Source organism: Colias philodice, chromosome 22 (assembly GCF_061535455.1).
Source record: "Colias philodice isolate Cphi_HAF_F1 chromosome 22, ilColPhil1 Martin Lab GWU primary, whole genome shotgun sequence".
Lineage (NCBI taxonomy): Eukaryota > Metazoa > Arthropoda > Insecta > Lepidoptera > Pieridae > Colias > Colias philodice.
The window spans coordinates 5,777,813-5,793,398 of NC_143107.1; the positions used below are offsets into that span (position 1 = coordinate 5,777,813).

At 39.0% G+C, this 15,586-nt stretch overlaps 1 protein-coding gene across 2 annotated transcripts; it reads left to right on the plus strand.

Moving 5' to 3' along the window:
* The first annotated feature begins 10,280 nt into the window (after positions 1–10,280).
* LOC149478465 (uncharacterized) lies at positions 10,281–14,502 on the plus strand. Of its 2 annotated transcripts, none has more exons than XR_016317457.1 (2): positions 10,281–13,127; positions 14,272–14,502. XR_016317457.1 is itself a non-coding variant. In XM_089709623.1 (2 exons), exons 1-2 carry the CDS (start codon positions 10,551–10,553, stop codon positions 14,284–14,286), a joined length of 1,617 nt encoding a protein of 538 aa, XP_089565749.1. In that variant the 5' UTR covers positions 10,281–10,550; the 3' UTR covers positions 14,287–14,502. The 2 variants fall into 2 exon arrangements, 1 of the variants encoding a protein (XP_089565749.1); XM_089709623.1 differs by having other exon boundaries at positions 10,281–12,152.
* Positions 14,503–15,586: the final 1,084 nt, after the last annotated feature.

Below are 15,586 nucleotides of genomic sequence, written 5' to 3' on the forward strand. Positions count from 1 at the left end.
CTTTTGTTGCTAATTGCAATAGTAGCTTAGATCTAGAACTCATCTGAAAAAATAAAGCACACTATTTAGCACTGTTTAGTACTTACAATGTGATATTTAGGAATAACAAGTAGCATATTCATATGTTTTTCTAGAACAAAGGCACAATAAAAAATATCCCAAATCACGCCTCAATAAAGTGTATTCATTTTAGCATCTACAGCGTTACTTTGTGATATATCACAGTAAATGCATTAAGATTTTCAAGAACAATGTGACAAATAAGACGTATTCTAATCAGATTATTCGATATTTTACAAGAATACTGTGTTAAGTAAAAATATAACCATGTCGAAATAAAAATATTGTTGAAAAATTTATCTTACCTTTTCGGCGAAAACGTAATAACCTCGTTTTATCACGTTCTTTCTGAAAACTGGGAGCACTTTACTCTAACAACAACGGACCACAACTGAACTGTCACCGTGTCGCAGCCAACCCATTATAAAATGAGATAGTGCTACAATGTGATATGTCTGTCTCTTTCTAGCATATCTCGGCCGTTTTTAAAGTAAATTATACCGCGTTTTTACAGAAAATATATCGCATCACGGCGATTCCGAATTTGTATAAAACAAAAAATCGTATATTTTGAAATGTCACACTATCGTCGCAAATGGACGATATGCTAACTACAAAAACTACATTTTTCAGTAGATAAAAAAAACGTTTTATTTCTTTTTCGTTACCGTTTTTAATTATTATTTTAGCTTACGTTCATTATCAAAGGATATTAGATATCATGGAATAATTTATGAAATGTAACTTCAAAGCTTTTTAAAAAAAACATGCAGATATTAGATATTGCTTGTAATTGTATTTAAACAGGAAGCCGTATTTTTTAGATACAATTTATTGCCAATATACTTAGAAGAAATTGTTCTAAAGATTACAACATTTTTTTATTTTAATATTAGGTTTTTGTATCAATAATAGTAAAATGTTGATTTAAAATCCTGCCACTACACGTTATTATGCTCGAAGATAGTGGTTTTAATATAAAAAAAATTATTTCAATTTGTTCAACTTCATATGGACGAGATTTTCTTGCTGCTTTGGTTATAGTGGCATAATCACTTGGAACGTAAATTTCTTTGTTCTTAAGTTGGCGTTCAAGTCAAGAAATATAAGATACAGCTACGTGAACACACGTCAGAGCACAACAGCGTCGAAGATTTACTCATCTTCACGGACGGGTCCAAGACTGAAAATGGCACGGGTGCTGGGGTCTTCTCTGAGGACCTAAACATTAACATCTCTCACCCCTTGGGACCCCGTAATACAGTATTTCAGGCTGAATGCCTAGGACTTCAACTTGCAGCTTTAGCCATAATCAAAAGGAATGTAAAAACTTTTCGATTCAGATCCTATCATATGCAAAGTATAGGATAGCAAAGCAGCACTCATGGCAATCAAAAGCCATGAAATCACTTCAGGGTTAATTCTAGTGTCACCTAGCCCTAACTAGGGTATGTGATCTGGGAAATTCCCTAGTACTACAATGAATAAAAGGACACAGTAACTCATGAGAAAACGATGCTGCTGACATATTAGCCAGAAGGGCATCTGAAACACCGGTCATGGGACCTTTTCCAATTATACCGCTACCTGCAAGCTGGATCCGGCTGATGATTACCCAGCTCACTAGCACTGCACAAAAAGCAGAATGTTCAAGCAGATCTGACTGCAAACATGCCAGAGAAGCCCTACCAAACATTGACTCTAGACTTGCACGTCCGATTCTCAACCTACGCAGAGTGCAACTACGTGTAATAACAGGGACCCTCACAGGGTACGGCCCCTTCAACAAACATCTCTTTAATTTAGGGATCACAGACAGTCCGCTATGCAGAGCATGCATGGCGTCCGAGGAAACGGCAGCCCACGTCATCATGGAATGTACGGGGGTTGCGGAGTACAGGGCAAGACACCTGGGGTCTCCCGGGTCCCTCCCTCAAGCCTTCGGCAGCCCTCACAAGCTGCTTGGCTTCATGTGCTCGGGTGGTTTCAGTTTTAGCTGGTTTCCCCCACCTCCTCTCTCACGCAAAATAGGCGCTTAACCTCGAGTTGCGGAGAAATGCCCGTATATTATTATAAGTTGGCGTTCAATGGTGCTATGAACTGAATCGCATTTCATTTGCGTGTCACTGGGTTATAAAAACTTTTGACGTATAGTAATATTATACTTTTTACTAAAATATAATAGTGCGTTCGACATAACTGCGTTGCGATTTTGGTAAGTGCATCCGTCAGAAAATATAATAATAGGCAGCTGTTGGCTAACACAATGCTTTTCCAGGTAATTAATTACAAACGAAACAAAAGTGCTAGACGTCAGGTCAGCAGCTGTTTCGTCAAACCAGTAACATGTACAATGCTTAGTAATTTAATTGACTCTACGAACAATTTGTTGGTATCTTTACGCGCATAATGCGATGGTAGTTTTGGAAAAGCATCAAGAAATTCATCAAGAATGGCAATTTTTCGATGGTTTGTTGAGTTTGATGGAGAAGCACGTGTTAGAATACTTTCTTCTTGGTTTGAAAGCATGCCAAACTCTTAACCCAGGAATAAACTGTAAATGATCCCAAGGAAAGCGTGCTTAAAAACATAGAGCGGACGCTTCAGGGTGTAGTTAGAATATATTGCCAGCAAAAATGACGCAACTTTTGTTATAACGTATTGCTACACGTTAATATTTGCTCAAATTGACTGTTTACAGAGAAATGACCTTTATGGGCCTATGTATTACTCTATTTTAAGTACGAAAATGCTATAAAACGAAAATCGCTAAAATGTTAGTTAGGAGGTATTGATACTTCATCGTCGACATACATATATAATTTTAAATAAATACTTATATAGATAACTAGCGGTCCGCCCCGGCTTCGCCCGTGGTACATATTTACGTTTTCTCTACATAAAAACCATCCTCGTACTTCAAGGAATATAATAAAAAAAGAATTTTCGAAATCGGTTCAGCCGTTCTCGAGTTATGCGCTTACCAACACATTTTGCGATTCATTTTTATATATGTCGGAGATCCCCCCCCTGATATTACCGAACGCAAGCGCATGACTCACGAAGTGCACTTGGACATGGCCGTGGTAGCGGACGGGCATTCAAGTGTTGGAGCTCGCGCCGAGCGGACTTGTCTGTTCGAGTCTATATCAGTCTCTATATTAGTTTGAGTTTAGATTCGCTATACAAAGTATTCATTTCAGTTTATTAGTGATCGTCAGTGTTAGATTCCGTTTATGTCTTTTGATGCTCGAAGTTACCCACGATGCCCAACATAGAGGACATAACCAGCCCACATAGTCCTAAAATCCAGCCGTCGCCGATATCAGAAGCGGGATTGCTTTGAGCACAAAGAATAAACGTGATTTTTACAATCGTCATGTGGTAATGTAGACGTATTACAAAATTATTCTGGAGGTGCAAATAGTATCATACGACGTTTAATCGTAGCCATAAGAAAACCGGTGAGTGCTTACAACATACAACAAGTGGAACAATAACGTGCGTGATGTAATGCCATTGTCCGTTGATCTGTGTTTTGAAAAAAGCCGTTAAAGTTATTATTTGTTACTATTTGCTATTCATGATGCGTTAAAGTGCTTTGCAGTGCCTATCATGTCTCTTAATTTATTTTCTGGTAGCAGGGGACACAGTAAGGAGAATTGTTACCGTATTGTGTAGCGTAATGTGACTATGTTGAGCCCGCTGCGGCTGCTTGTGTTAACTTGCAGGGTGGCGAGCCAAGCGACGTGAGTGCCTGTCGGTGTGTGTCGTCAGGTTGTGTGCGTCAGTGGCTTCTTGGCGTTATGTGAGCGTGAAGGAAGTTGCCACTTCAACCGTGTTGTCGCGTGTTTCACGGTTTGACAAGCGTTTGCAGCGTATGGCCCTTGCTACTACTGAGATTGTTGCCGGGGATTGCTGCAGCGAGAGCTCAGGGCAGCCGTCTTTATGCGGTGAAGGGCTTCGCAAATTAGTGACATTTACAGGACAAGTGCGAGGCGTAACAGGGCTGCTTCGCTGACTGTGTGCTATCAATAAGTCTGTATGAGACCTGCGTGTAAATGCCATTCGCAGACAGCAGATGGAGGGCGCGCGACGGATCAGCAGTCCTCTTAGTGTAGGGTTTAACCATCGCGAGTCATTTGTTTCATGTGTGGCGTGTCTGGCCACTTTGCATCGGAGTGCACGAGCGGATAAGGTGCTAATAATTGCACTAGGCATAGAATCACCGAAAACCAGCAGGTCAGGTACATCCACGTTGCCTGAGCGCAATCATTGAGTCCCACACGTGCCGTGTGGCAAACTTATGGACAACTGTGAGCCATACATGTTTAGTTTTGTTTCTTGGTAGGTACTGAGTGTATCCTTATCAGAGATATAATTGCTAGTAGCAAATTGACTAGTAAGCGCTTTTAATAATAACATTAATTTCAAAATAATCTGTTAACATATTGTAGACAGTTCATAACAAGGTTTATGGCAAGTTACAATAGGCGATTACTTTTTAGTAATTTTAATTTGTGCTGTGCCTAATCATAATTATGATAGCGATGATAGCTTATTAGGTTGAGAATTTAAACACAAAGTTTACATGTGTGATATTGTAATGTGTTATTTTATTGTGTAATAATGTTTAATGTAAACTTATTTGTAACAAGTCTGATACGACAAATTGTTTTGATTTTTATCACGCTTAACATTGGCTTCCTTTATTGTTCGTATGTAACGGACTCTATTTTGAACTACCTACTTTAATGAGACAGATTTAGTTCACACTGTGTACATTTACTAAGGAATAGTGACAAAACAATAATTTCATCTTATTGAAGCGTGTTGCTTAGTTAATTGAGTTTCTCTCTATTAAACACTGGTACCGATAGAAGAAAGATACCTAGCGGTTTGGTAGGCTTATGTAGGGACATAAGTCCAACATGCAGAGGCGTGAACTTCAATTAGAGAATTTTAATGTGTTGTGTTTTCGTGTATTATTATTACATTAGCACTAATTTACCATCTGAGTTACAGCTGTTGAAATGTGTCTTTTCTAGAGGAAATTTGTGCGTTGAACGAGCAGCAGATTGCGTAACAAAGTGTCAATGAGTTTTTAACAGCTTGATTAGTGAAACCAAGTAGCTATCTGGTTAGCTTCTCTCGTGGAACAAGGTACAGTGCGCTTCCGGGTTGTAGTAAGGAGTGGAGTGAGTGCTTTGAGGAAGGTACTATCTTCTTTCAACCTATCCAAATGTAAGTTTTGAAAGCGTAGTGTTGAATACTTAGGCTTTTTTATTAAGGATGGTAAAGTACAGTCACATAGCTTATACAGCTTCTTAGTTCTGTTAGTTTATTAACAGTTTTCTTAATTTATAGCACTATTGTTTATGCTTACAAGTTACAAGGGAAATAAAATTGATTAGTGATTACTCATCATCACATGAGCTAATCAGTCGAACGTTTATTAGTTTTTTAACATCACAGCCTATTCTTATGGTGTATGACCGCAGCTCACATAGATGCGAGCGTGGATGGATGTGGTACTGAACTGATACGGAAACATGACGGTAGTAGCATCCAGTTGCTTACTACAGGCGTAGAACTACTGCCTTAGAGTCCAGGTTTTACTCCGATGCACACGAGACCGCAGTTTAAGTTGCAGCAGCATAGCAGTGGTTAATGCAGTTATGCACTTATGCACTTCAGGTATTATTTACAGGTTTGCAAGTTTGCAGTGGTGACTGATTGCAATTCGGTGGGAGCCGTTTAGTAAAAAGCAGAGTACCTAGTGTCTTCACGTGTTCACAGGTAGAGAGGGTCTGCCTCCAGTCTTTCGATTTTGATATTATTTGGAGAAAGGGCGCTACGATAAAGCATGTTGTTTGCTTTTCGCGCAATCCACATTCACTGTCACAGTATGTATTTCGATTATTGCAAATTGTATGGGGCAGAATGAAGTCAACATAGCCGAGCTTTCTGTTGACTGGCTGCCAGGACCATGAGAGACATTTGGACATGCAGAACGAGTTGTTACATGTTGAGTTATTACAGTAGTCTGGAAGACATATGCGGTAAGGTTGCAAATTATTTGTCAAGGTGCAGATAAAATGGTAAAAGATCAGTGGTACATAATATCCACAATTTAGTCATGCATCTGGGTTACATGTCTAAGTTCGTGCGTAAGTTCGTTGTCAACTTTATCACTTGCTATATCTCTAAGCCTAGCTCGGGCAGAATTCAAGCAAAACTCTTAAGTTAGTATTTCGTGCTCATTGATGCTACAGGGGAACTTAGAGGGAAGAATGATGTCAAGGAGTATGTTTAAGTCTAATTGATTCTTTCACCCGATATGTTTTGCTCTATTACTTTAAAAATGTGTAGAGTGGTTTAGTAGTACTAGAAGTAGTATAACGGCACTAGAGGCTAGTGTTAATTTGTTTTGATAACTAGCCAGTATTATTGATGACAGGGCAGGTGCTTAGAAAGTAAATGTTTTCTTAGTTATTCTGTAGTCTCCACCGGGGGTAGTGGTGTTAATGATCAGGTAAATAGTGACGAGTACCTACGCTGAAAAGGTGTGCTCATGGCAGTCATCATTCATCATCGTCATCGATATAGTCCACTACTGGACATGGCGTCATCGTCAACTTAATCAGCCTTTTGCGGTACACTGCTGGACATGGAAGTCATCATCACCGTCATCGTCAACATCTGCCTTTCGTATTCACTGCTGAACATGGAAGTCGTCATCGTCATCATCATCAACATCATCAGCCTTTGGTTGTTCACTACTAGACATAGCAGTAGAGTCTAGCAAACATCGATATTGTCAAGATACGTTAGGTGACGTATGACTGGCAATGGACTTCACTATAAACCGTGTTACAAAAGCTAGATAGCTGAAGGAGCTATTATTTGTTAAAGGAGACTTTGGGGTTAATGTCTGTAATTGATAATGAAGTCGATCAAGTTATGATAAAAGTAAAGCTTCTCTAAATGGAAATTTAATATTGGTGATAATCTTCTTTTCGACATTGAGGAAATAAATCAAAGCAAGCTTGACTTGAAGTTGAAGGGTACGCTTAAAATTGTTGAGGTGTAGTTATTAGTGCCGTTTCAAATCATTCAATTTCAAAATCCTCACAACAGAGTCGGGAAAATATCCGACCATGAGGTTATTAGTAGTAGCTAGTAATGGTAGTAGTTGAAATGACGTAAGAGCTTTGTGTAAAAGGGGAGATGTAAAATGTTTTATCTGGATTTTGTAATGCATTGTAGTGCCGTTTGTTGAGTGGTAGTAGATACAGTTGAAATTTGTCTCTTGTCTTGTTCTTCGTTACGTTGGTGCGTTAACGAGTAATGTCGTTGTAGCGACGGGTTATCCTTGCTTTCGTTGGTGCAAAAGCAAGATGAGTCGTTGGAGCGACGATCTTTTGAGATATCCTTGTTTTCGTTGTTGCGAAGCGAGATGAGTCGTAGCGACGTTATTAAGTGTTAGCCTCATTTCGTTGGTGCGAAATTGTGGTGTGTCGTTGTAGCGACGATGTTCCGTGCTTTATTTATTTCGTTGGTGCGAAATTGCGGTGAGTCATTGTATTAACATTATTCAGTGTTGTGTTCGTTTTGTTGGTGCGAAATCGACATTAGTCGTTGGTGCGACGTTATTCATAGCTATTACGTTTCGTAGGTGCGAAATCGAGGAGAGCTGTTGGTGCGGCGCTGATTGAAGAATAATGATTATTGTTTGTTTTAGTGACGACCTAAAATGGTTGACGAGAATCAGTATGGCCGAGCGAGTATGGCGAGTACTGTGAGTATGTAGTCTTTGCAGAGACCTCACACGAGGACGTGTGATCGTCAGAGATGGCCGTGTCGGAGATCCCCCCCCTGATATTACCGAACGCAAGCGCATGACTCACGAAGTGCACTTGGACATGGCCGTGGTAGCGGACGGGCATTCAAGTGTTGGAGCTCGCGCCGAGCGGACTTGTCTGTTCGAGTCTATATCAGTCTCTATATTAGTTTGAGTTTAGATTCGCTATACAAAGTATTCATTTCAGTTTATTAGTGATCGTCAGTGTTAGATTCCGTTTATGTCTTTTGATGCTCGAAGTTACCCACGATGCCCAACATAGAGGACATAACCAGCCCACATAGTCCTAAAATCCAGCCGTCGCCGATATATATAAGAAGAAGATTAACACCCAGACACAGAGCAAACAACACAGAGTAATATTTGTGTGATGAACATAGATAATATTATGTTCATCACACAAATATTTGCCCGGGGTGGGAATCGAACCAACGATCTCTGGCTTGGAAGGCAGGGCCACTACCAACCAAGCCAACCGGTCATTTGAATTAAATATCCAATTTGTTTCAGTGATAATTTTCTTCACTGACCCACCTCTGAATCCCTTCGACATGAAACCTTTTAAAGAACTATTTGTAATACGTCGAATAATAATACGTCGTATAATAATACGTAGAACTCTTAACAGACAGGGTCTGAGAATTAACCGCAAATGCGACAAAATCAATTCCCACATTAAAGGGAAACAGAAAATCCCTATTGAAAATCAGTGACATGCCCAATTAACAGAATGTAAAGCCAAGCGAATTCTCAAAGGCCTACTATTTTAGTTCTAAACCGTAATCATGCAAGTTTCCGTTTGAAACAGTAGTGTCTCTAATTGGCAGATTTGACTTACAAACAAATTCTGTGACTAATGACAGTTACAAGCTGTGTTTGTGTAAGCGTCTGTCATTTATTTTAGGCGATTTTCGTGGTTTTCTGATTTCTAACTCTGGTAGGATTTAAGATTCGTTACGATGCCTTCGATTTCTTGTACTAATGTTTTTATTTAAATGAACTTAAATGTATTTTATTTTGTTTTTATTTTGTACTGTTACTTGTGGTGTTTATTTAAATATCCTTCCATTTTTAAAGATATAGATGCGTTTAACGATCTAAAAATACGAACGAGATGTAATCTGTTTCATACGTAAGGGTGAGAGAGTGCGTCGTACAGTCCAGTCCAACTATTAAATAAAACCAGCAAATATTCTTGAAACAAACAGTTTAAAGGCAAAAAAAAACATTTCATAATAATTTTGTCAGTTGCTATGTTCGAATGAATCGAATGATTAAATCAAATAAATCTTTAATTTTGATATCACAAAAATAACAATCGTATTTTTCCAAATTATCACAACGTAACATTTTCTCAGAACTTAATCAAGGGTGACTCAAGCACACCTGTCTCGACTGAATTGGGTTGTTCAATCAATCAGGACAGGCCCTTTAGTAACAGATGTGAGTGCTTTGACTTTAAGAAGTGTATATTTGATATTTAGTTTTATAGCATTCATTTGCTCTATATTTACTATTGTTTTTGAGTTGAACTTCTTTATGCGCGTTGAGAGTAAAATTTCAAGGTCGCATCGTTCCAGTACCGTCACTTATCTTTGGATCTTGTCAAAGAAGTTTAACCTCTGACACGTGTGCTCAGCACACATGCTCTTCTTTTAATTTATAGCTGCGTAATTGTGTAGGTATATTTTTATTCTTATCTTGCTTCATTTGTGTATTTCTAAATCAATATAATAATGGCTTCGGAATACTGTTGGGGCTTCCGCGCTTCTGTAGCACTCAGATTTTAGCAAATTGCCGGACCGACGATTTTCACGCGATAATGAGGAAGAGAGCAGCATCTATGCTGAAGAGAATGTGTGAGAGTTCCAATAGTATTCTGAAGACATTAATTGAGAAAGTAGACGGTCCATTCCTTAAGAGGTGGGCAAATTTACATCGTACACAATATTATGATAATAGATAATTTTTAATGGTTTTAATCTTGTTATTAATCGTATGAATTTAATTGTATGGAATGGTATTTTATAACACTTATTACTAACATAGTTTCTAAGGTTAATGTACACTAACCCAAAATATATGGATGAATATCTCGAAATAAAAAAAAAATTTATTGTTATAAAATCTAATAATAGGCTACAGGCTATATCTCATCATGCGAATACCAATCAATAGGAGCGGAGCAGTGCGGCTAAAACCGCGTGACACAGATAATTTACTCTAAATTAACACTAGAGCGCTCGCGCCTAAAATTTTCCTTGAGTGCACGCGTGGGTCACATATGTCACCCAATACGACGCACGTTTTTTTTCATAAAAATCGTAGTTAAAAAAGTAAACGAAGTACTTATTTATGAATGTAACGGACAGTAATATGTGTTCTGTGGTAACGGACGTGACGTCGCCTGTCACCGCCGTCAAGCCAAGCCGCCATGTTGACATCCCCTCCTGCCAGCCGCCATGCCACCGCCATGCCTACCAGCCAGCCACGCGGAGGGGATAAGCCTATATATTAGCTGGCCATTGTTAAACGTGGATCATTCTTGTTAGAACTTTCAAAATAAAGAAGTGTGTCGTTACGCTGCAATTTTATTTTCTCCATTTCTTCACAAATCAGAAGCGGGATGAAACGACGTCGACCACAAGTTTGTCGACCTCCTGACGAATCAATGTCGGAGGAAGATGAGGGTACTTCTTCACCGCCTGCACGGAAGTTGCTCAAGAATCTGCTGGAAAAAGAAGTAGTAAAGGCTTTACGCAACCTGGAAGATGACCCCCAAGCTCCAAATAAGTCAAAAGTCCATCGTGCTGCATCTTTAATCCCGGAATTTGACCCTGATAGTGAGGAATGCACGGTACAAGCATGGATTCGTAAAATTGACCAAATTGGGGAAATAAATGGATGGGACGATACAACTAAATCATTTTACCTACAAGATAAGCTGCGAGGTCAAGCAAAGAAGTGGTATAATCGTCTAGAGAACTACGATTACACGTGGGAACAATGGAAGGATATGCTATTGCGAGCATTTCCTCGATATCGCGATTATGGAAACATGCTTGAAGAATTACTACAAAGGAAAAAGCAACCTACAGAGACGATGACAAAATACTATCAAGATAAAATCGCCATGTGCTTCCGGTGCAAGTTATCCGATAGCGCTAGCGTTTCCTGTATCATTCGTGGTCTGCCACTATCGCTACAACCTAACGCTCGAGCCTTCCAATGCCACACGCCAGGAGAGCTTTACGAAGGATTTTTATGTGCACTTGACGACTACCGTACTTTACCTATCGACACAAGGTTTCATAAAAATTTGGTGAGTAGGCCATCTCACCTGGATAAAAAGTCAATGCCACCCAATGTCGAAACAGACCCGTGTCCGAGATGCAAGAAAACTGGTCATTTACTGCGTGATTGCTCCCTACCTGACACACGTACATGTTATAAATGTGGAAATAAGGGACACATTGCTTCACGTTGTTCTACAATTGCCACGGAAAATAGAAGATCTATCTCAACCGACAACATAAAAGAAGTAAATGTACTACGCCCTTATAATGAAATATACAAAAAGGTCGTTAAAGTCGATGGCATCCACGTGAAAGCATACATTGATACCGGCAGTCAAGTTAACGTTTTAAACGAACAAGTATCGAACGCATTGTCATTGGATGTCAAACCGACGAGTGTCATTTTAAAAGGATTCTCCGGTGGACTCTCAACGAGTCGTGGAGAAGTCGAATTTCAATTAGAAATTGACGGTATAACCATGAAATGCCACGCCTACTTGTCTAGCATCAAAATGGCCGATGTTAATCTTATAATCGGCCAGCCTGTCATCAACAGCGAAGGTATGACATTGACAGTTAACAAAGGCCTTGTCGAATTTAATCGTACTCAAGATCCCATTTGCGATATTGAGACTATCGAAGACCATGATCGCTTTAAAGTCGTCACAGTCAACGAAGAGAGACTTCCACCTGGCTCCTCCATCATTCAAGTGCGGGTTCTCGGAAATAAGGTCGGCAACGGTGTGGTTACACCGCCTCGGCATCATGAGCTGCAGGGAGTGGCCTACTCTCTTCCATCCACCCTGCTCACTGGTGAAGACGGGTACATCAAAGTCATCAACATGGGCTGCGAGGTTATCGTGTGGCCGCCGGGAGAGGTCCTAACCAGGGCTGAAAGCTGCCAGGAGTCTCCACTACAGCCAAATAGCCAGGTACTTACCCTTGCTTGCCATAGATTTGCCAATTATAATGCTAATAATAAAGCTTACTAGTGATCAGCCTATTTACCGCCAGCCTTATCGATTATCGCATAGCGAACAAGCAGTAGTTCAGTCTAAAGTGATTTATTAGATGCCGAGATTATCAAGGAGTCTGAATCTAGTTATGCATCTCCGGTCATTTTAGTCAAAAAGAAAAACGGTGACAGTAGGATGTGTGTTGATAACCGTGCCTTAAATGCTTATTACCGTAAAAGATAGATTTCTATTGCCAAACATAGACGATCAGGTTTCGAAATTAGCGGGCCACAAATATTTTACGAGTATCATCAATAATTACGTGTTAGTAATGAAGATACACACAAAACTGCATTCATAACACCTCAAGGTCATTTCGAGTACACTCGTATTCCATTCGGTTTAGCGAACGCGCCATCCGTTTTTATGCGGTTGATAAATAAAATAGTTGAATCTGTAGGTAGAACTGAAAATAATAATGTTATAGTCGAGCCAATTTAATAGGCAACATTTGACGACTATCAATTTTATCTTCAAAGAGAGGTAACCTGCTTTAAAACATCGATTAAAGTGAATTAATCGATACGGATTTGAAACATTTGTCAATCGAATTTATTAATTTATGATGATTTTTATTCACAAGTAATCAATGCATTCGATTCTAGATGTCAGATTTCGAATTTTAGAGTAACGTCTCTGGTATTTAAAAAGAAAGAAGGTTTATTGACACAAAATTGTAGCGACGTCAGTTCTTCAATTCAGAAATTGTTTATTATGTTTAGAATGGTTTATCAGTAAAATGGCTCTACTATAAAAACAAACATGGTAAACGTGAAATTTTGGCATTTCTGGACGATTTACTCTTACCCTCGAATGACGTTATGTCAGGCTTAGACATTTTGCAAGCGGTACTTGTCAAACTTGAAGTAGAAAATTTAAAATTAAACATGAGTAAGTTTTCGTTCTTGCAAAATGAAATAAAGTATTTAGGTCATAAAATATCGGCTAAGGGTATTCAACCGGGCGATTCAAAGTTATAAGCGGTGTCTCGTTTTCCAACACCGACCAATGTTCATAGTGTGCGTCAATAATTATCGGGTTGTGTAGTTATTTTCGTAAGTTTATTTACAATTTTGCTATCATTGCCCGCCCTTTTACCGATTTAACTAAAAAGAAAGCTTCGTGGATATGGAGTAGTGATCAAAACAATAGTTTCGAACAATTAAAAAAAAGTGTTTGTGTTCCGAGCCTGTGTTAGCTATGTACGACCCTGTGCTTTCTACAGAAATACATACTGACGCGTGTAAATTAGGAATAGCCGGTATACTTCTACAAAAACAGATTGATGGTACGTTGCGACCCGTTTTATATTTTAGTAGGGTGACAAGTAAAGAGGAAAGCATGTATCATGGTTATAAACTGGAAACTCTTGCCGTTGTAGAATCCTTGCGTCGTTTTCGCGTATATATAGTAGGAAAAAAAAGGTTAAGATTGTTACTGATTGTACAGCAGTCCGCGCTACGCTTACTAAACGTGACATTATACCACGTATCGCAAGGTGGTGGCTTTCTATACAAGATTACGATATAAGCGTAGAGTATAGGCCGGGGGAACGAATGAAACATGTAGAATGTAGATGCGTTAAGTAGACATCCAGTAGACACTATGAACGTGAATCGTCTCGAAGTAGCGGATTGGTTTTATATGGTGCAATGTCAGGATACTAAAAGCGAGCGCTAGAATGAAACGTAACTTCGATAGGAAACGAAAATCCGCTCACATATATAAGAAGGGTGATTTATTGCTAACGCGTCAAGCACCTACTTGTTCAGCATCCAAAGTTAACACTAAACTTGACGACTTGCATTCCGGTTCTTATGTCGTAACGAAAGTATTGGGCAATGATAGGTACCAAATTAGAAGTATATAGAGTTTTAGTGGGTTAGTAGCTGCAGATTCGTTGAGGCCCTATAAAAGTATTGTTACAGTTTCTGATAGTGCTAGCAGTTCGGATGAGCAAATGGAAACCGAAGATCTTATTGATTTATTAGAGAGCTAATTATTTTTGTTGTTCCTGTGGGAACAACTGTTTCAGGATGGCCGAGTGTAACGGACAGTAATATGTGTTCTGTGGTAACGGACGTGACGTCGCCTGTCACCGCCGTCAAGCCAAGCCGCCATGTTGACATCCCCTCCTGCCAGCCGCCATGCCACCGCCATGCCTACCAGCCAGCCACGCGGAGGGGATAAGCCTATATATTAGCTGGCCATTGTTAAACGTGGATCATTCTTGTTAGAACTTTCAAAATAAAGAAGTGTGTCGTTACGCTGCAATTTTATTTTCTCCATTTCTTCACATGAATCAACTTTATTTTTAAGTGATGAAACAAAAAAATATCAATATTTTCTCATTTTACTTAAATTATGAGCTAAACATAAACCTCTGTGAAAAGTAACTAATTTATTACTTATTGTGATCAATCAGTTTTTTTTACTTTGGAAACTACAAAATTTGGTAAAAATAATCATCTAATTATAAAGTTTAAGAATAAGTTGTTCTTATCCAATAAAATTTTATTTTCAACTAAGTTTCCGCCCGCGGCTTCGCTCGCGCAGTCAAAGAAAACCCGCATAGTTCCCGCTCCCGTGGGATTTCCGGGATTGCGTCATTTTTCCGGGATAAAAAGTAGCCTATGTCCTTCCTCGGGTATCAAAATATCTCCATACCAAATTTCATAAAAATTGGTTCAGTAGTTTAGGCGTGATTGAGTAACAGACAGACAGACAGAGTTACTTTCGCATTTATAATATTATAGTATGGATAAAAAATAAGTATGTCCTAGCACTCGAATATGAGTATTTTATTTCGATTTTAGTTACCCATATATTAATAATTTCTTAAAAGTATAAATTGATCATTAGAGCAGTAAAAAATAAAAGCGGTATACATGATTTTCACTCGTAATTATAGGATTTCAAAAACTTCCTAGAACGCTCGCGCGGGGGACATGCGTCACCCATGTACTTTTATATTTTCGCAGAGTACACTTCGTTGCACCAAGGAAGCTGACACGCTGCTAAAATGTCCGGTGATTGGTAGTCGGGGAATACCTGAGACAACAACACTCAAGCACGATTGTTTAAAAAAATATTTAGCAATATATAGCACTGGGTGACCTATGTCCCCCGCGCGTGCGCTCTAGTGTTAAATTATTTTTATGAAATCGTAAAGCATGAATGAACATCGTGGCAACAATATGATAATCATACAAGGATTAAAATGGTATCGAACGCTATGAGACTGCGTAATAGATACAGATAATTGAAGGTAACACAATGATTACCAACTTTAGCCCGTAGTTTTGCTCGCACAGTTTTCCTATTAAATTAGTCATATTATTATGACTAAT

Excerpts from the sequence above, each read along its gene's own strand:
- LOC149478465 (XM_089709623.1), top strand. The coding sequence starts at position 10,551 with ATGAAACGACGTCGACCACAAGTTTGTCGACCTCCTGACGAATCAATG.